At 45.6% G+C, this 19,289-nt stretch overlaps 2 protein-coding genes across 7 annotated transcripts in view; one reads left to right on the forward strand and one right to left on the reverse strand.

Moving 5' to 3' along the window:
* The window catches only part of LOC122866462 (protein NLRC3-like), an 876,731-nt gene that overhangs the window by 731,838 nt on the left and 125,604 nt on the right, over positions 1-19,289 (reverse strand). The gene's annotated exons all lie outside the window — the stretch shown is intronic.
* The window catches only part of dnah5l (dynein, axonemal, heavy chain 5 like), a 61,944-nt gene that overhangs the window by 40,715 nt on the left and 1,940 nt on the right, over positions 1-19,289 (forward strand). The window contains exons 62-96 of one of the 2 annotated variants that reach the window (XM_044176121.1): positions 1,190-1,255; positions 1,723-1,863; positions 2,503-2,634; positions 2,884-2,994; positions 3,440-3,594; positions 3,997-4,118; positions 4,520-4,749; positions 5,034-5,192; positions 5,269-5,425; positions 6,169-6,314; positions 6,854-6,988; positions 7,474-7,575; positions 7,681-7,794; positions 9,093-9,260; positions 9,465-9,569; positions 9,834-9,947; positions 10,046-10,222; positions 11,318-11,512; positions 11,648-11,803; positions 12,055-12,237; positions 12,857-13,027; positions 13,141-13,392; positions 13,612-13,738; positions 13,835-13,956; positions 14,038-14,187; positions 14,860-15,024; positions 15,758-15,975; positions 16,229-16,284; positions 16,734-16,855; positions 17,151-17,301; positions 17,680-17,879; positions 18,013-18,201; positions 18,339-18,471; positions 18,566-18,774; positions 18,926-19,147. In XM_044176121.1, coding sequence (XP_044032056.1) covers positions 1,190-1,255; positions 1,723-1,863; positions 2,503-2,634; positions 2,884-2,994; positions 3,440-3,594; positions 3,997-4,118; positions 4,520-4,749; positions 5,034-5,192; positions 5,269-5,425; positions 6,169-6,314; positions 6,854-6,988; positions 7,474-7,575; positions 7,681-7,794; positions 9,093-9,260; positions 9,465-9,569; positions 9,834-9,947; positions 10,046-10,222; positions 11,318-11,512; positions 11,648-11,803; positions 12,055-12,237; positions 12,857-13,027; positions 13,141-13,392; positions 13,612-13,738; positions 13,835-13,956; positions 14,038-14,187; positions 14,860-15,024; positions 15,758-15,975; positions 16,229-16,284; positions 16,734-16,855; positions 17,151-17,301; positions 17,680-17,879; positions 18,013-18,201; positions 18,339-18,471; positions 18,566-18,774; positions 18,926-19,147 — 5,355 coding nt within the window. Of the gene's footprint in view, positions 1-1,189; positions 1,256-1,722; positions 1,864-2,502; positions 2,635-2,883; positions 2,995-3,439; positions 3,595-3,996; positions 4,119-4,519; positions 4,750-5,033; positions 5,193-5,268; positions 5,426-6,168; positions 6,315-6,853; positions 6,989-7,473; positions 7,576-7,680; positions 7,795-9,092; positions 9,261-9,464; positions 9,570-9,833; positions 9,948-10,045; positions 10,223-11,317; positions 11,513-11,647; positions 11,804-12,054; positions 12,238-12,856; positions 13,028-13,140; positions 13,393-13,611; positions 13,739-13,834; positions 13,957-14,037; positions 14,188-14,836; positions 15,025-15,757; positions 15,976-16,228; positions 16,285-16,733; positions 16,856-17,150; positions 17,302-17,679; positions 17,880-18,012; positions 18,202-18,338; positions 18,472-18,565; positions 18,775-18,925; positions 19,148-19,289 lie in introns of those variants that run through there. The other variant, XM_044176122.1, reaches the window with a different exon arrangement.

Raw genomic sequence — 19,289 nt, forward strand, 5'->3', positions numbered from 1 at the left:
ATGATTAAATACTGTATTACATCCTAAAAAAACGTGTTTGTGTGTACAGAATTATCACTGCCTGCTTTTATTCTGAAGGCCAGATGTATATCCCAGCAGAACACATGTTTACCACTTACTGCTACTTGTTTTACTAACCTGCGTGCACACATTTCCATATCAGTTATTTTTCTACAATTTGACCCTCAGTGGCCTCCGTTAAAAAAACAAAAGGTATTCTCTCTGACAGAAAAGTCTGTTTAGGGTGAAACATGTTTCCAGAAATAGCTTTGGTTTGTGTGTGATTTGGCTTTTGTATTTGTTTGTACCTTTTTGTCCGACTGTTAAGAATCAGAATCAGAAATACTTTATTGATCCCCGAAGGGAAACTCTTTTTTACAGCAGCTCGCCTTTACGTCAGTGCACACAGGAAAAAGTACCAGCAAAAAATATAATACACTATAAACACTATAAAACAGGTCAGAAAATAAATGAAGTACCAGGTGGGTATAAGTATAAAATAAAATAAGTGTGAAGTACCAAGTGGGTTTACCGGCTGATGATGATAATACAGTATAATAATACAATGTAATAATATAAGTAATAAGTAGTAGTGCATGTACTGTCGAGTTAAGTGTAGCTTATTGAGATTATTATGAGACGGTGGATATTGCACAGCGGTAATGGAGGTATGAATAATAGGAAAAACTAAATATTGCACAGCAGTATTACACAGAATATTGCACAATTATTTCAAGTATTGCAGAGATGTTAATGATCAATGTCCAGTTTAGTGACTTCGGGTCATACAGACTGACACTTAGAGGGAGGAGTTAAAGAGTCTGATGGCCACAGGCAGGAATGACTTCCTGTGGTGCTCTGTGGTGCATTGTGGGGGGATGAGTCTTCTGCTGAAGGCGCTCCTTTGTTTGACCAGCACGTCATGGAGCGGGTGGGAGACGCTGTCCAAGATGGTGTGTAGTTTGGCCAGCATCCTCCTCTCTGATACCACCTCCAGAGAGTCCAGCTCCACCCCCACAATGTCACCGGCCTTACGGATCAGTTTGTTGAGCCTGTTAGCGTCCGCTACCCTCAGCCTGCTGCCCTCAGCCTGCTGCCCTCAACCTGCTGCCCCTGTTACATGCAGCCGCCTGATGCAGACCAGATTTAAAGAGATCTAATGAAACCTTCCCTCCCCATGTTTCCTCAGATGTTACCGTCTCCTGCCAAGTTTCACTACATCTTCAACCTGAGGGACCTCAGCAGAATCTGGCAGGTAGAAAACTCAACATCACTTTACCTCTAACCAGGACAAACTGAATCTGCCTTTTCTTTCTTCTTCTTTCCTTGAGTGTTTCCACTTTGGCAGACTTTCTTTTCTTTAGTTACTCTGCAGTTTAAACATTTCACATACTACTGTAGCAAAGCGCACGTGTACAGAATAAAACACATTGTCACTAAAGTGTAATGCTATTAGCTGGACGACATATTTGTCGTTATGTTTTATGAGCTCAACTGAAAGATCTCTCAGGATATCGTTCAGCTCAACAGTAACGGTGTGATGCTGAAACTGCTTCCATTAATGTTACACATCGGCCATTTAACGCTCTTCTCTCTGCATTATGAGGACCTTTATTTTGACATTTCTCTACAACTTCCTGCTAAGGCCTGCTTAAATACAGTTGTTTACGTGTAGTTATTGATTAGCTGTCAGTGTGTGTCACAGTGTGTGTTGTGTTTCAGGGGATCCTCGCCGTGACGTCTCAGGTGTGTCAGAGCTCTGAGCTCCTCTCTGCTCTCTTCCATCATGAATGCAGCCGAGTGATTGCCGACCGATTCATCGACAGCAGCGACAGACAAACTTTCAACGGCATCATGGAGAAGGTGTGTGCGGTTTGGCATATGCAGTGTTTTAGTTTTTATGTTGATTTTATACTGCTGATAATAGATGTATTTTATTCCTGTGAATATTTTTCTGGTTTCAAATTACAAAAATGAATAAACTGTATAAAAAAGTGACTTAGTTCTCCTCAGTGATAATAATCTATCAGATCAAGCCAACAAAATATCACAGAACTGAACAGAATACGTTACTAAGATGGAAATATGTTTGTTGTTCACCAAGACATAAAATCAGCATAGAGACACGTCGCCTTTATCCAACAAATTAAAAATATATGAAAGCAAATCGTAAAACATCATCAAAACAAAAAAGTGTAATAAAGGAAATAAAAGCACGAGCAGGTGTCAGTTTATCACCTGTCAGCTACTTAAAGCGTAGCTGCACACAGTCTAATAAAGTGCAGCTGTGATGTAGCGTTGCACTATAGTACTGCGCTACATCACAGGTGGGTGTGGTCTCACGTACAACAGACTGATACCTTTCAGCCTATAGAGGCCAGTGCAGCTGTTTTTCCTCCTTTGAGTGTTGCATCATGAAACAATCGTCAACATCGCACTCAAACATCCAGTGATTTCCTTCTCCAGCGTTTTATTTTCTCATCTAACTCTCCTCTCCCTCAGATTACAGTGGAGGATCATGGGAGAGCTCTGACTGAGCACGCTCTGTGGCACAGCTGCTTCGTGGACTTCCTGCGTGAAGCTCCGGAGGCGACGGGAGACGAACCTGAAGATGCCGAGCTGGAAGCTCCAAAGGTCCTCAGCTCAGAGCAGACATGTTACATTCAGTCTTGTTTCTAATGCATTTATTTTGGTTATTATTATGTTTTAAAAATCCAAGTTTTTTTTTTGTTACATTGTAGTCAGCACTTCTGTCTTTTTCACAGTACAAACATTGCATTACTACAGTAACATTAAAAAGCAGACTGTTTAGGCTATCAAATGTTCGTATAATAATATGTCCCTCTGATGTTTTAGACTTGTAAAAGTTGATATGATTGACAGGTGTATGAGCCAATCCCGTCGCTGGACGCTCTGGCGGAGCGGCTGTCTGTTTTCCAGCAGCAGTACAACGAGGCGGTGAGGGGCGGAGCCATGGACCTGGTCTTCTTCAAGGTAATATTATAATTTCTATCTGAGTGATCACCTGCATCAGGCGGCCATGTTGGAGGTTTGAGGTTCATCCAAACTGCAACTTCTTTTACCTTTTGTAAAAGGTGTAACATGTTAATGTTACCTCCGTGCAACATTAAAAACTGATTAAAAAAACACTGGACTTTGCTCACACCTTGATATAGCTCAGCTTTTATTGAGGAGGGAGTCAGCAGTCAGTCGCTAACTCAAAAAGTAGCATTTGAAGCACTGTGATTGGCTCATTTCTGGCCCACCTGACACACCCAACGACTGGATTTAAACCAACCAGAGAGGAAGTGACATTCACATTAACACTTTAATGACTTTAAAAACATGCAGCTTCTGTCTCTGCTTTAATAATATTTATCTGTCTGCCCTCTCTGTATTTCCATTGGTAAACGACCCTCTCTGTTTGGTCCAATGGCAGGACGCAATGACCCACCTGATGCGGATCTCGCGGATCCTGCGGACGCCGCAGGGGAACGCCCTGCTGGTCGGGGTCGGGGGGTCGGGGAAGCAGAGTCTGACGAGGCTGGCGTCGTTCATCGCAGGATACCAAACCTTCCAGATCACACTGACCAGGTCTGAAACAACACACACCTCCACACACACACCAACTCGTTTATTGTTTACTGTCGTTGATTTTGTTGTGGAATCGAGCAACTCCGTCAGCAAAACAAGAAATGCGCTTCGTCCATCCAAACAGGAAGTACAAAAGTTACGAAGGCTGCACTGTAATCCTGCAGGCCAGAACAAGTATGCAGTGCAGTGTGTAGAGGTGGGGAGGGTGTGCAGGACTGAGTGTGTACAGTCTGTGTGAATGTGTGTACATACTGTGCAGCTACACTGGAGGCAGTTATTGGTCCAAATGAAGTCTAAAATACATTTTAATAATTAAAAAATGTATGTTGTTTCTGGTCATGCACACAAACATCCATCGTGTGTGTGTGTGTGTGTGTGTGTGTGTGTGTGTGTGTCCTGCAGATCGTACAGCAGCAGTAACCTGCTGGAGGATCTGAAGGCTCTGTATCGTATCGCTGGTCAGCAGGGAAAAGGAGTCACATTCCTCTTCACCGACAACGACATTAAAGACGAAGCCTTCCTGGGTACCTGGCTTTCTTATATTTGTAGGAAGATTGTTTTTTACACTACAGGGCAACACACTTTGCCCCCTAAGTGCAAATAACATCCTGATGATTTTACTGTTCTTAGTAGGGCAGCTTAAACAGTACAGATTGTCCTGAGGGGGGCGCTAGAGGAAAAGTCATGTAGTTATTAAAATCTAAAGGGCTCGGCCTCTGAGGAACAGGAATGTGATCAATAAATTACACAAAAATCTGCCCGTTAGATTTTGGTATATTTTGTCTACAATTCTGTCCTGATGATGAAGAGGAAAGGTCACCAAATCTGCCCGGTAGTTGTCTAGTTTTAGCTGGTTCTGAACTGTCTGAACTCGTTCTGTGCAAATGTTGTCTTCATTGATTTGCCCTGACTGACCTCTCTGCAGAATACATGAACAACGTCCTGGCGAGCGGTGAAGTTTCCAACCTGTTTGCTCGTGACGAGCTGGATGACATCACTCAGGATCTGATTCCTGTCATGAAGCGACAGCACCCTCGCCGACCTCCGACCTCAGAAAACCTCTACGACTTCTTCCTGTCCCGAGTGCGGAGCAACCTCCACGTCGTCCTGTGCTTCTCGCCGGTCGGGGAGAAGTTTCGGACTCGTGCCTTAAAGGTGAGGCCGAGACTGCGAGGCAGCTGCGTCACCGTGACACGAGGTCAGGTTAACGCTGTGTGACAGTGAGTGACAGCTCCTGTGGTTGAGCTCCTCGTATCTTTAAAGGAAATGAAGCAGTAGCTTTATTTCAGTTTTGTTAGAAAAATACCGATCATTGATTTGATTATCATAATGTGAACCTATCTTTAACACAAGATGATGAGATCAAGACCAAGATGAGATCATTAAATGGTTAAAATAAGTTTTCTGTTAGCTTTGTCAGTGACCTTTGACCTGAACAGTTCCCAGGCCTGATATCGGGCTGCACTGTGGACTGGTTCCAGCGCTGGCCTCGGGACGCCCTGGTGGCCGTATCGCATCACTTCCTGTCTCAGTACCAGGACCTCCGCTGCTCAGAGGATGTAAAGCAGAGCGTGGTGGTTACCATGGGAACCTTCCAGGTAGTGTTCACTATGTGATCAGGTGTGTATTATCAGCATGTTTAGCTGACTGATCGCGCGACCTCTGTCCCTGCAGGACCTGGTGGCGGAGAAATGTGCAGAGTATTTTGAACGTTTCCGCCGCCAAACGTTTGTGACGCCCAAATCCTACCTGTCCTTCATCGACAGCTACAAGATCATCTACGCCGAGAAGATCGCTCACGTCGGCACGCTGGCCGAGCGCATGAAGACAGGTAACGGGGTCGGGGTATCCTCGAATACACTAGTTCGTACGAAGTGTCCTGAAGGCAAAAGTGGACTTGAAGGTGGGGCGAAAAGCCCGCCGTCAGAGAGAGGAGTCCTTTAAATACGGAGCACACTTTCAGACAGTCTCTCCTCAAAGACATTCGAGGTGTGGCACTCGGTTGTTCATGTGAAAAACTGCAATGATTAGTCAATTAATCAGTTAGTCGATCGACAGTTTGTGGTGCTGTTGATTTGTATTGCATTATACTGACAGGTGTTTCTATTATTTTGTCAGGGAGGGTAGGCTGTGGTACACTGACTGTGCTTGCTGTACCTGATAAAGAGAGTATATGACAGTAAACTGAACTGTTGGTCGAACAAAACAAGACATTTGAAATCATTTTTCTCACATTTTATGGACAAAATGATTCAGTGATTAATCGGCAGATTCATTGATAATGATGATAATGGTTAGCTGCAGCCCTAATGACAAGTGACACCTGAGAGAGAAGTTCAAACCCCACCTACCTTCACACCTCCACCCACCTGACCAACACAGCACCGCTATTTCTGCCATAAATGTGCTGGAGGAGGGGGGGTGCAGATGCTGTTTGCAGTACTTTGATCGAGGCGTGCTGGCACCTGTAGTCAGAAAGGGAGGGGCCTTGTGGTTTCCAGTCACCAGGTCTGTAAACAGGAGGAGCGGTGGGTGAGTGTGCCGTTGGTCATCTGTCGTCGTTGTTCGCTGCAGGTCTGTGTAAACTGATGGAGGCGGAGCAGTCGGTGTCTCGGCTCTCTGAGGAGCTGCTGGTGAAGGAGCAGGAGCTCGCTGTCGCCTCACAGAGGGCAGATGGAGTCCTGCAAGAGGTCACGGCGAAAGCTCAGGCTGCTGAAAAGGTCCGACACAACAACACATGGAGACACAACTCTGCATTCTCAGATGTTTACAAAACACGGGGTTAAAGGTCATGTTACCTAACTCAAGATTTAATGTGACATTCACAACACGCAGTCTTCTAACGGCAGTGCTGTTGTTTCTTTTATTAAAGCGCCTGCGTGAAGAATTTTAGCATGTTAAAGTTTTTGTTTGTAAAAAAATGAAAAGAAATATCACGACAACTAGTCACCAAAAACATTTTCAAGTACTTCACTGTTTCACTGTTGTAAAGCTCTATATCTGTATATTCATCTACGCAGCTTTTTAGCCTCTTTTGGCTCCTAGTTTTGGTTTTGCACATTTCCTGTCTGGTTCAGTGTTTCCAGCAGCTGTTTTCTGATGCTTTAATGTAACTTACATTAACCGGTGACACAAACACGACTCCACATGAATGATCGTGTTGCTCTCTAGCTGGTAAAATGTGTGTCTGTCAGCTTTTTGTGGAGTTGCCCCCTAGTGGCCAAAAAATAGCCATCTTGAATCCCTTCTCTCTCCTCAGGTGAAGCAGCAGGTGCAGAAGGTGAAGGACAAAGCTCAGCTCATCGTCGACGAGATCGAAGCCGATAAAACTTCTGCTGAGTCCAAACTGGAAGCTGCAAAACCAGCACTAGAGGCTGCTGAGGCTGCATTGCAGGTCTCACACACACACACACACACACACACACACACACACACACACACACACACACACACACACACACACACACACACAGACAGTCGTGTTTCCATCACTTACCTTACCCTAACCTTAAACCAAGCCTTCACCTTAATATTTAATGATTTACGTTATGGGGACTTGCATTTTGTCCCCAAAAGGAAGGCGAGTCCCCACAATGTGACTGTGTAAACAGATTTAGGTCACCACAACATGAATAACACACACACACACACACACACACACACGTGCATGCTCCCTTTTTAGAAAAGGGAATCTGCTGAACTCTTCTTTTACCAGCAGAGGGCGTTTGAAGTGCAGTAAGTGAAGAGGAGTTCACGGCCGATGAGAGATCTACAGTGACTCGCTGTTGATGACAAACTAACACAAGTCATTACGAGGCGATTGGTTTGTTCCTCGAACATTACCTCCACTGCAGCTTTCCTTTTTCTGTGTGTCCACAGACCATTAAACCAGCCGACATCGCCACAGTGAGGAAGCTGCAGAAGCCTCCTCATCTCATCATGAGGATCATGGACGCCGTTCTGCTGCTGTTCCAGAGGAAGGTCACTGAGTCTCACCTGGTTGCAAACAATCACATAGAAGTCGGGGCGACTCTTTCCTGTCATTCGTTCATCGTCTCACTGTTCTCCTTCGCTTGTTTTCCTCAGATCGACCCGGTGACGGCCGACCCTGAACGACCTTGTCCGCGACCTTCGTGGGCCGAGGCCATGAAGCTGATGCAGAACTCGGCCTTCCTCAGCATGCTGCTCAACTTCAGCAAGGTCTTTTTTTAGGGGGCCAAATATTTTTGTTGGAGGTCCCTTATCCTAACTGTAACCTAAACCTGATTTGACCTTAAAGTGGATATAACTCATATTTTTATTATAACATTGTGACGGTGTGTCGGCGTCTCTGCTGCTGAACCATCAGCTGAGCCTGCAGCTCCGCTCGGCTTCACGGAGCTTCATACAGACTTTCAGCTCGCTGTTCGTCTGCTGCTGCTCTGGTTCGCTCTCAGCTCTCAGAGCGTCGCTTCCAGAGAAGAAGAAGCTGTAAAAAGCCTCTGAACGCTACCTGCTCAGCAGCAAACAGCAGCCAGACGCAGTCAGCAGCTGCTGAACATAGCGGAGCATCTAGCAGCTAAAGAGCAGATGCTGAGCTGCTGAACGTAGCGGAGCATCTAGCAGCTAAAGAGCCAGATGTTTCCCTCAGCAGCTGCTGGAGACCAAACACAGAGCTGACGGAGAGAAGACCGGACCGACGTCCATCAGGAGACACAGACACGCCTCCTGATGAAGCGTCATGTGACTCTGTAGCTGCTGGAGGTGGAAATAAGCAGCAGTTTGATCACAAGTTCAATATATCAACTTACTGTTGTGTTCACTGTGTTTCTGCTGAAAACAAGTGGACACAAACATCAGTTACTGCTGAAGTGACGACGGGATAAAATGTGCTCGCAGTCGAGGTCTAAAACTCAATTACAAGAGCACACACACACACACACACCGTGACCATGTGTATCAGTGTGTGTCAGAGGGAAACTCCCTACTCATCTTACCACACTACAGCCATCACCTGCTTTTATAATACTGTGTGTGTGTGTGTGTGTGTGTGTGTGACATGCCTGCTAAGCCGTGGATTAGTAGAGCTGGCCGTCTGTATGTTTAGAGCTGGAAAAACCCTGAAATGTGTGTGTGTGTGTGTGTGTGTGTGTGTGTGTGTGTGTGTGTTGGTTTTGTTCCAGGATTTTTGAATATTCATGCTGACATGACACTTCAGTTACGCTACAAATATCTCCATCTTAAACACATCATGTTGTCTCTATTTGAATCCTAACATCTGACGACGGAGCCAAAATCTAGTTCTCCTGGTTCTTGGATTCAGGGCAGACTTCTAAGCACCAGAATCGGCCCAGACTCCAGGTGCTGACACCGGGCCAAAGCCGATCTGAGCGCTAAATCTTGGGCTACACCTCCAAAACTAGCAGTTATTCCATTAATGGTCACATGTAGGTGATGCACCTGAGGAGGTAGCATTATCTACTGGCTGTACTCTTCTGAACTGTATGTGTGTGCTGCAGGACTCCATCACAGAGGAGGTGGTGGAGCTGCTCGCTCCCTACCAGGACATGGACGACTACAACCTGGAGTCAGCCAAGAGGATCTGCGGCAACGTGGCGGGACTCTGCTCCTGGACTCAGGCCATGGCCGACTTCTTCGCCATCAACAAGGAGGTGCTGCCTCTAAAGGTACGCACAGAGGAGTCCAATATTTACTGAGGCTTTATACAAAACAACATGTTACTGTAGCTGCTGTCATTACACAGAGATTAATTAGGTGTGTGTGTGTGTGTGTGTGTGTGTGTGTGTGTGTGTGTGTGTGTGTGTGTGTGTGTGTGTGTGTGTGTGTGTGTGTGTGTGTGTGTGTGTGTGTGTGTGTGTGCGTGCGTGCAGGCTAACCTGGCCCTGCAGGAGGCTCGTCTGGTGGTCGCTCAGACTGAACTCGCTAAAGCTCAGGAACAGCTGGACACTAAACAGCAGGAGCTGGACGCAGTGCAGGTACACACACACACACACACACACACACACACACACACACACACACAGTAATTTAGATTAGAAGAACTAAATGACAACAAATCCTACGGAGCAGAATATATTATTTATATATATATTTTTGTTTATATACTTTTGTTTGTCATCTCAACTCCATGCATTTGCATTTTTTTCTTCCTGCATTAATGACAGCGTGTCTTCATGCTAATTTTAAAAAGTAATTTATAATATTTGAGTGTATAAAAAGTGCTCTGGCCTCAACTTTAGGCGCTCTATGACGCTGCCATGAAGGAGAAGCAGGACCTGCAGGATGACGCCCAGGCCTGCCGCCGCAAGATGGGCAACGCTACGGCTCTGATCGACGGGCTGGGAGGAGAGAAGGTCAGCTCTTTACCCATCATCCATCTAACCTTTCATCCATCCATCAGTCAGCACTCGCACCCACCCTCCCTCTCTCTTCTGGTCTTGTTGTGTTTCAGGTTCGTTGGACCGACAGCAGCGCTGGGTTCCAGACTCAGATCAAACACCTGGTCGGGGACGTCCTTCTGTCGGCAGGCTTCCTGTCCTACGCCGGTCCCTTTAACCAGGAGTACCGCAGCCTGCTGCTGGAGCTGTGGAAGAAAGAGATGGAGGAGAAACTCATCCCCTTCAGTGCTGTAAGACTTCGCTGAGGCTTCAGCTCGTTCAGCTTTGTTTTCAGACAGTCAGCGTCTCTTTAAATACAGCGATTATGCAGCTTTTTCATGGTCCGTCATATTCTACCTGCCAACTGTATCGCCTGTGTTCCCCCACAGAAATGTCTAAAATGATTTTAAATATTATAAAGCAGTTCCTGTCAAGCAAACAAATTGTAAACATTTGGAGGAACTTGTAGGTGGAAAAAAAGGTTCAGGGAAAAATCTAAATGATAGAAAATCTGTCAGTGGAATATGTGTTTAGATTAGATTTTAGAGCTTGAGCCACAAAATCCATGAAAAATTTCAGCTCTTCAAGGTTCAGCAGTGTGGCTTATAAATGGCCACATGGCAGCGCTGCTGGCTCCAGATCAGCACCAAGACCTCATAATTTCTTCCATGGCCCGTAGCTGAACTTTGCACCAAATTTCGTTGAAACTTTTTGGCAAACTTGGTAAGAAAAAAAAAAAATACTGTTTGAATACACTGCAGAGAGAACTAAGCCTTTATTTTAAATAGGCTTATATTTGAGACAAGCCTTCATTGCTAATTTCTCCTGTTCTATAAATATATTTGATCATATTTTAGTCGGACGCCTCCCTGTTCTCTGATCTGCTCCTGTTTTAATTTGCTCTTGATACAAACTCTGCTGATTACACTTTTTCTTGTCTTTCTTCTTGAGTGGTGAGTATGACTCTGTTGTTGTACTGATGGAGTTACTGTGGACACGGACATTATACCGACTGTATTAGGTGAAGTGTTACAATACAAATCTATTGTAAGTCTAAGTCTACTCCATCATTTGTTTATGCCTGCCTATTGTTTAAATGTGAGCTTTGAGAATTTATGGTAAGTTAAACAAAACATATTTATGTTAAATCAATATCGACTGAATATATTGTGATGTTTTACTGACCATAAATGTCATAATTACTAAAGAAACTGCTCACAGCCAAACTAATCTCTTGGAGTGCAAACATCTCACGGGATATTGTAAAAAGATTGGTAGTGCAGAACTAATGTGAAGACGTTTAGAAGATATTATGAGGTCACACCGAACCATCGGCTCTCCTGCAGGACTTGAACGTGATTGGTCTGCTGGTGGACAACGCCACAGTGAGCGAGTGGAACCTGCAGGGTTTACCCAGCGACGACCTGTCCATCCAGAACGGCATCGTGGTGACGAAGGCGTCCCGCTACCCGCTGCTGATAGATCCCCAGGGCCAAGGCAAGACCTGGATCCAGAACAGAGAGAGAGACCAGCAGCTGCAGGTGAGGACGAGGAGGGATTTATTTTAAATGAATCTTGCGTGTATAAAGTAGTATAAACAAGACCAAGACACAGGAAGTCAAAATCTATTTGAGTGCTTTCCTGATTGTTGGTTGTCTTCTTCTTCTGTGTCCCAGGTGACGTCTCTGAACCACAAATATTTCCGTTCCCACCTGGAGGACGGTCTGTCTCTGGGGCGCCCCCTGCTGCTGGAGGACGTAGGGGAGGAACTGGACCCTGTCCTGGACAACATACTGGACAAGAACTACATCAAGTCTGGATCAACTTATAAAGTAGGACATCAGTGACTTTTTCTTTCTTTCCTACATGAATTAAAAAAATACTGCAAAACATTTTAACCCTGTCATATCACATCTCTACTCCTACAAATAAATCTATATACTCTCTATATACTATAATCTATATATTCATTTTGAGATATATATATATATATTTTATTTTTTTATTTTTTTTTTATTTATTTATTTTTTTCAAAAATGTGTCAAAACCATCAGTTTGTTGTGATTTCTTGCTCCTCCTGCAGGTGAAGGTAGGCGATAAGGAGGTGGATGTAATGAAGGGTTTCACGCTCTATATCACCACCAAGCTGGCCAACCCGGCGTACAGCCCCGAGGTCAGCGCCAGGACGGCCGTGGTCGACTTCACCGTGACCCAGAGAGGCCTGGAGGACCAGCTGCTGGGACGGGTCATACTGCTGGAGAAACAGGTCACTACACCAGGCCAACACTTGACCAGTTAGCGAGTTGGCTAGGTAGCTAAATCGTTAGTTAGCTAATTAGCCAGGTAATTAGTTGACTCATTAGCAAATTAGTTAGTTAGATAATTAGTCAGTTAGTTGGCTAGTTAACGTAACTAAATAGGTAGTTAGTTAGCTAGTTAGGTAATTAGATAAACTGCTTGAGTCCAGTTTATGTTAACCTACCTGACTCTAATTTGTGTCCCAAATAATATTTATTCTTATGAATTAATAAGTTTATCAGCTCTGAACACATCAACGTTAAACAGATACTTTAATTATGCTTTTCTAGCAATATTTTAATCCAGTGATCCAATAGATGCAATTTTCATCCATAATCCACCCGTTTGTCAGTCCGATGTCTCAGCCGATACCAAGCTCACCATAATCAGACTGTAAGAATCAGCAGCTCAGCCTTTTCCTATAAGAAGGATTGCTTCTATGTCCAGTGGATTGGTACAAATGGGATACTAATAACTGTAACTATGTAAAACACATCACTAATTATAAGTCAATGCCTGTGCAGTGATACCTGCCCAAATCCTGAACCTTAAACATCTACATAAATATGAATCTGACGTCCCACCAGGAGCTGGAGGCGGAGCGAGTAAAGCTCTTAGAGGAGGTGACGTCCAACAAGAGGAAGATGCAGGAGCTGGAGGACAGTCTGCTGTTCAGGCTGACCAGCACCCAGGGGTCCCTAGTGGAGGACCAGTCTCTGATCGAGGTTCTGAGGGTGACCAAGACCACTGCTCAGGAGGTACTGCTCCCTGTCTGTGTCTACTCTTTGTCATCCAACACAAAATAAAGTTTCTCTGATTTGAAGGAAACTAACCACAGAAGAACAAAGCAATCTTCTCTTTTGTCTTCCAGGTGAGTGAGAAGCTGTCGGTTGCAGCAGAGACGGAGGTGAAGATCAACCAGGCCAGGGAGGAGTACCGGCCAGTGGCCACCAGGGGGAGCATCCTCTACTTCCTGATCGTGGAGATGTCGCTGGTCAACGTCATGTACCAGACGTCTTTGCGGCAGTTCCTGGGGCTCTTCGACTCGTCCATGCAGCACTCCACCAAGTCGCAGCTCACCTCCAAACGCATCAGCAACATCATCAGCTTCCTCACCTACCAGGTGCCGTTTAGTCCGAGCCAGAGATGTGACCCTTAAGTCATCCGTCAATAAAAGACATGATCTAATCTGCAATTTTTTATTTGTTAAGGTGATTCTGACCTATTTAGATGTAGAAAGTGTAACTGTCCGGTCTACACGCACTGTGGCAATCCAAGCCTGTTTGGACGTACAGTATACTGCAGGTGTAACTGACTGACTTCCTGTTTGCCCCTCCCTCAGGTGTACTGTTACACAGCCAGGAGTCTGTATGAGGAACACAAACTGCTGTTCACTCTGCTGTTGGCTCTGAAGATCGACCTTCAGGCCAGAAACATCTCGCACCCCGAGGTGCTCACCTTCGTCAAAGGTCACACAGCCATCCTCTTCCTCCTCCTCTCTCCATCCTTTTCTTTTCTAACCAAAATAATTTGACTGTAAATGCTGTTTGTGTGTGTGTGTGTAGGCGGAGCCTCTCTGGATCTGAACTCTGTAGAATCCAAACCACGGCGCTGGATCCTGGATCAGACCTGGCTCAACCTGGTGCAGCTGTCCGGCCTGCCGCCATTCACCCAGATCCTGACCCAGGTAGAACCCAAATCCGTTGACATTAGAGCAGGTAAAGCTGGAACACACAGACCTACAGAAGTTATGTTTCCTTGTGTCCAGGTGAGCCAGAACGAGCGTGCCTGGAGGACGTGGTTCGACCACCCGGCGCCAGAGGACGCCGCGCTGCCTGATGGGTACGAGGAAAAGCTCGACACCTTCCGGAAGCTTCTGCTCATCCGGAGCTGGTGTCCCGACCGAACCACTGCTCAGGTCTGACTGCTAAACGCTGCAATTCATAAACAACAGCAGGACAAACTAACTAAGACCACACTAGTGCTTAATTCAGAGCAGTTCACACTCAGTTGTAGGGCAAGAATAATGTGTAGTGGAAATGTTCTTTAATGCTAGGTTGCCCAGACTTTATGCTAACAGTCTGAAATAAAGTCCGACTGCTCTGTAAATCACTTGTCCTTCAGAAACCAAAAGGGAGAAATTAATATTTTATGTTTCTAAGTTTCATGATGGCGTGCCCATGACATGAACCAGCGGCACTCTGGCAGCCTGCCAGCTGTCAATCAAACACAGACACCGCCCCACAAACATTTCTGATATTTCCCCAAAGATATTCCCTTTTTAATAATAAAGAACTATTGATGAAACATTTGATTTGGAGTCATTTAGAGATGGGATGCTAACAGTTACAGATGTGTAGCTAACATATAGATATGTAACGCTAAGAGATGTAGTCCTAAAGATGTAATGGTAGCGGAGGTAATATTATAATGCTAAAGTAAGAGATGTGAGTCCAATGTAGAGAAATGTCATAACAGTCTGTGATGTCATGCTAACGGTCAGTGATGTCATGCTAACGGTCAGTGATGTCATGCTAATAGTCAGAGCATTTAAATAAATGTAGCAGGTGTATTTGTGTGTGTTGAGCAGGCGCGTCGCTACATCTCGGAGTCTCTGGGTCAACAGTATGCTGAAGGTTTGGTTCTGGACCTGGACGCCATGTTGGCAGAGAGTGACAGCGGGACGCCGATGGTCTGTCTGCTGTCGATGGGCTCTGACCCGACTGAAAACATAGAGAGACTGGCCAAGAACAAGGTGAATGACTGGGATGAATGAATGGGTGGAGAGATAAAGAATAATATGGAAAATAAATCAGTGGGTGGAGGAGCAGTAAACGATGGGAGGATGGATGTTTGGGGGATTTTTTTTAAGTGCAGTAAATTACAAAAGGTGGATGCAAAAGGAGATAATGAATTGATCAGGGAATGGAAGGAAGATTAGAAAATATATGTATAGATGATCAGTTAATGGACAGAAATACATGAAGGGGTTGAGAGACGTTTCACTACGACCGGCTGGAGACGGAGGGGATAAAGGAAGGACTGATGATGATGAACAGTTAATGGATCCATATATTGATAGTAGTTGGGGCGGATATGAGTAGGGCTCATTACAATCAGTCTTCAAACCTGGGAATTTATCAGTGTATTAAAAATCAGGTGAAAATCTGATTTAAAACATCAATAATTCAAAATACTAAAAGTTCAAATGTGACTTTGGAAACCTTTTAAAGGACATAATCAACAGCTCAGACACATTTTCTCCCAGTTTTTCTCTTGATTTTTTTTATTATAAGCCCAAAAATCAGTCCAGACTGAAATGCTGCTTTTTAAAAACCTGGATGTCTTTTGGTAAAAAAAAGATAACTAACAACGAGCCTTAGATAGAAAAAATGATGAAAAGGTGTTGTGACGGATGAGTAGATGGAAAATTAATGGGTGTCAGCATGAGAACAGATGAACAGCAGAGTCCTGGTCTCTGCCTGCAGGGGGCGCCGTGCCGCCCCATTTCCATGGGGCAGGGCCAAGAGGTTCACGCTCGCAGGCTATTGGCCAACAGCATGACGGACGGCGGCTGGCTCCTCCTCCAGAACTGCCACCTGGGACTGGACTTCCTGGACGAGCTGCTGGAGACGGTCACCACGGCAACACCGGAGAGCGTGCACAAAGGTTTCCGGGTGTGGCTGACGACCGACGTGCACCCCAGGTAGCCCTGCTAGAGTGTTCCTTACGCCAGAGCAAAACCAGCAGCAGAGCTAAAACATAACGTTTGTCCTGAGGGTGGCGCCAGAGGACAAACTAACTCAGTCTCAGCTGGATATGATGAAGCACATTTTTAAGCGAAGGCTTTTAGCTTCTGTAATTTCACTGTGTGTGTGTGTGTGTGTGTGTGTGTGTGTGTGTGTGTGTGTGTGTGTGTGTGTGTGTGTGTGTGTGTGTGTGTGTGTGTGTGTGTACAGATTCCCCATCACCTTCCTTCAGTCCTCCATCAAGTTCACCAATGAAGCTCCTCTTGGTAAGAAACTCCTCTCTGAAGTCCGGTTAGCTCCTTTGTTTGTCACTGAACCCAGTTCTTCACCTTTATGGTCTTCGTCAGCTCCCCGAGCCTTCCTCCTGCTCCTTGATAGATATATTTTGCTATATATTAGGCTTCTGGCGCTCTTTATGTTTGGTTTTATCACGGCTAATTGATTGATTGACATATAATTCATTAATAATGCCCCAATATCAAGTGTGTATATATATATATATATATATATATATATATAGTCATTTTATATCTTGTGTTGCGTCTTATGACATGAGACAAAGCTGCGTGATATGACGCATCTTCTCTTGTAGTACCTTGTTGTCGTCGTATCTTGTCATCTCTATATTGCTGTGTCTTTTCTTGTTGAGCCATATATTATCACGTTGTCCTGTGTTGCATCTTGTAATTAGTTTTTGCTCCTCGCTCTTCATCAGGGATGAAAGCTGGTCTGAAGAGGACTTTTAATGGCGTCACTCAGGATCAGTTAGAGATCAGCAACCTGCCTCAGTGGAAACCTCTGCTGTACGCTGTGGCCTTCCTACACACCACTGTGCAGGTCTGTTTACTGGCAGAACGACCAAATTCACATCCTTTTTACCATGACCCTTCTCTCTGCTTGTTCAGAGGTTTAGAAAACCACAAAATGATATAACTATTGACTGATTCAAATGTTGAGCACAGAAAGTTTAAAGTCTCTGCGAGATGATTCTCATAGCAATGAAGTGAAATGAATGGCTTCTTGGAAGGAAGGAGGAAGGAAATCCATCTAAGAAGTGATTCATATGATTTGGAAATAATTCTCATCCTTTTTCCTCTTTCTTCACGTCTCCCTTCCTTTGTCCTCCCGTCAGGAGCGTCGTAAGTTCGGTCCTCTGGGCTGGAACATCCCCTACGAGTTCAACCAGGCCGATTTTACCTCCAGCATGCAGTTTGTGCAGAACCACCTGGACGACCTGGATTCAAAGAGAGGAGTCAACTGGAGCTGCCTGCGCTACATGCTGGGTTAGACCTCTTTAAATCTGCTCTGCTCTTTACCAGACCAGAAACTCCCGAACCAGACTGGGTTTCATCCATCACATTATGTAACCGAGGACTCAAACTCTAAACAACTTTCATACAAAAAAATTCATACACTATAGCCACATTTTAAAAGCTGGAAGTCAGATGAGATCCGATACGCCGAGATACAACATGACCGTACAGGACCTGACCAAATGCGACACAACAAGAGACGACGACAGGCCGGGTAAACGAGAAGAAAGAAGAACGCCCCCCCTCAGAAAATGCAGTCAGAGTGCTCGCAATATTAGATAATTCATTTATTAGATAATTATTAGATAAAAGCTTCCACCTGACCCTGTTTCTTCATGTCATACCCAGGTGAGGTCCAGTATGGCGGCCGGGTGACAGACGACTTGGACAAACGTCTCCTCAACACCTTCACTCGTGTGTGGTTCAGCGAGAACACCTTCAGCGACAAGTTCTTCTTCTATAAGGGCTACAGCATCCCCGGCAAGGCCAAGACGGTCCAGGACGTCCTGCAGCACATCGAGGGCCTGCCGCTGGTCGACTCACCTGAGGTCAGAGCACGCTCAGAAACACCAAGCCTACACACAAGTGCTTTGCTGACTCGTTGCTGCGGAGCTCATGAGAACACAGAGGAGCTCACAGTCCAGCAGCTTCAGCATTGAACCGTTATCTTCCCGTTTGCAGGTTTTTGGGCTCCACCCCAACGCTGACATCACCTACCAGACCAACCTGGCCAATGAGACGCTCAGCACCATCATCAACATCCAACCGAAGGACAGCGGGGGCGGGGCCGGAGAGACCCGGGAGGCCAGCGTACAGAGACTAGCCAGTGAGATGCTGGAGAAGCTGCCACCGGACTACGTGCCCCATGAGGTGTGTGTTCAGTGCCGAACGGGCGCGCTCCAAACAAATTTAGACAAGATATTATATTACATAATGAAGCAATCTAATCACACAGACGCACGTCATAGGTCTCTGCAGAATGTCGAGTAACTCTGAGTGTTTTGAAGGTCAAAGGTCAACTGCAGAAGATGGGTCCACTTCAGCCGATGAACATCTTCCTGCGACAGGAAGTGGACCGCATGCAGCGAGTCATCAGCAGCGTACGGAGCACGCTCACTGACCTCAAACTGGCCATCGACGGTCAGTTTCCGCGGGCGCACGCACACACACACACACACACACACAATGTCAACAATAAGACAACAGTCAGTTTGCTTTCTGTGTCTGTCTGCAGGCACCATCATCATGTCGGAGGACCTTCGCGACGCTCTCGACTGCATGTTCGACGCGCGGATCCCTCGCCTGTGGCTGCGGCTCAGCTGGCCGTCAGCCACGCTGGGCTTCTGGTTCAGCGAGCTGCTGGAGAGGAACCAGCAGCTCAGCGGCTGGATCAGCGCCGGCCGACCGAACCAGTTCTGGCTCACCGGCTTCTTCAACCCACAGGTCGGTTCAGACTGCGTCAACGCAAGGACGATGAAAGCCGAGAGAGAAACATTTGGCCTCAGTCTCGTCCAACCATCTTTGTGTGTGTGTGTGTGTTGTGTGTGTGTGTGTGTGTGTGTGTGTGTGTGTGTGTGTGTGGTTTTTCTCGAAGGGTTTTCTGACCGCCATGCGCCAGGAGACAACGCGCTCCAACCTGTCAAGGGGCTGGGCCTTGGATACCGTCACCATTAGCAACGATGTCACCAAGATGATGAGGGAGGATGTGTCGGCTCCGCCTCCAGAGGATGTGGGCGGAGTCTATATCTATGGCCTCTTCCTGGACGGGGCGGGATGGGACCGGCGCGGCGCCAAACTCACTGAGGCCCTGCCCAAGGTTAGTCTATTTCTAAACTAATAAATTATAATAATAAATTCAACTTTTAATAGTAAGTAATCAAATAAAAGAATATACATCGAAGGTCAAATAATCTAAAACAAATCAAAAAGAAAATACTGCATTTCTTTAAAGAAATATG

This window comes from Siniperca chuatsi, linkage group LG19, assembly GCF_020085105.1.
Source record: "Siniperca chuatsi isolate FFG_IHB_CAS linkage group LG19, ASM2008510v1, whole genome shotgun sequence".
Classification (NCBI taxonomy): domain Eukaryota; kingdom Metazoa; phylum Chordata; class Actinopteri; order Centrarchiformes; family Sinipercidae; genus Siniperca; species Siniperca chuatsi.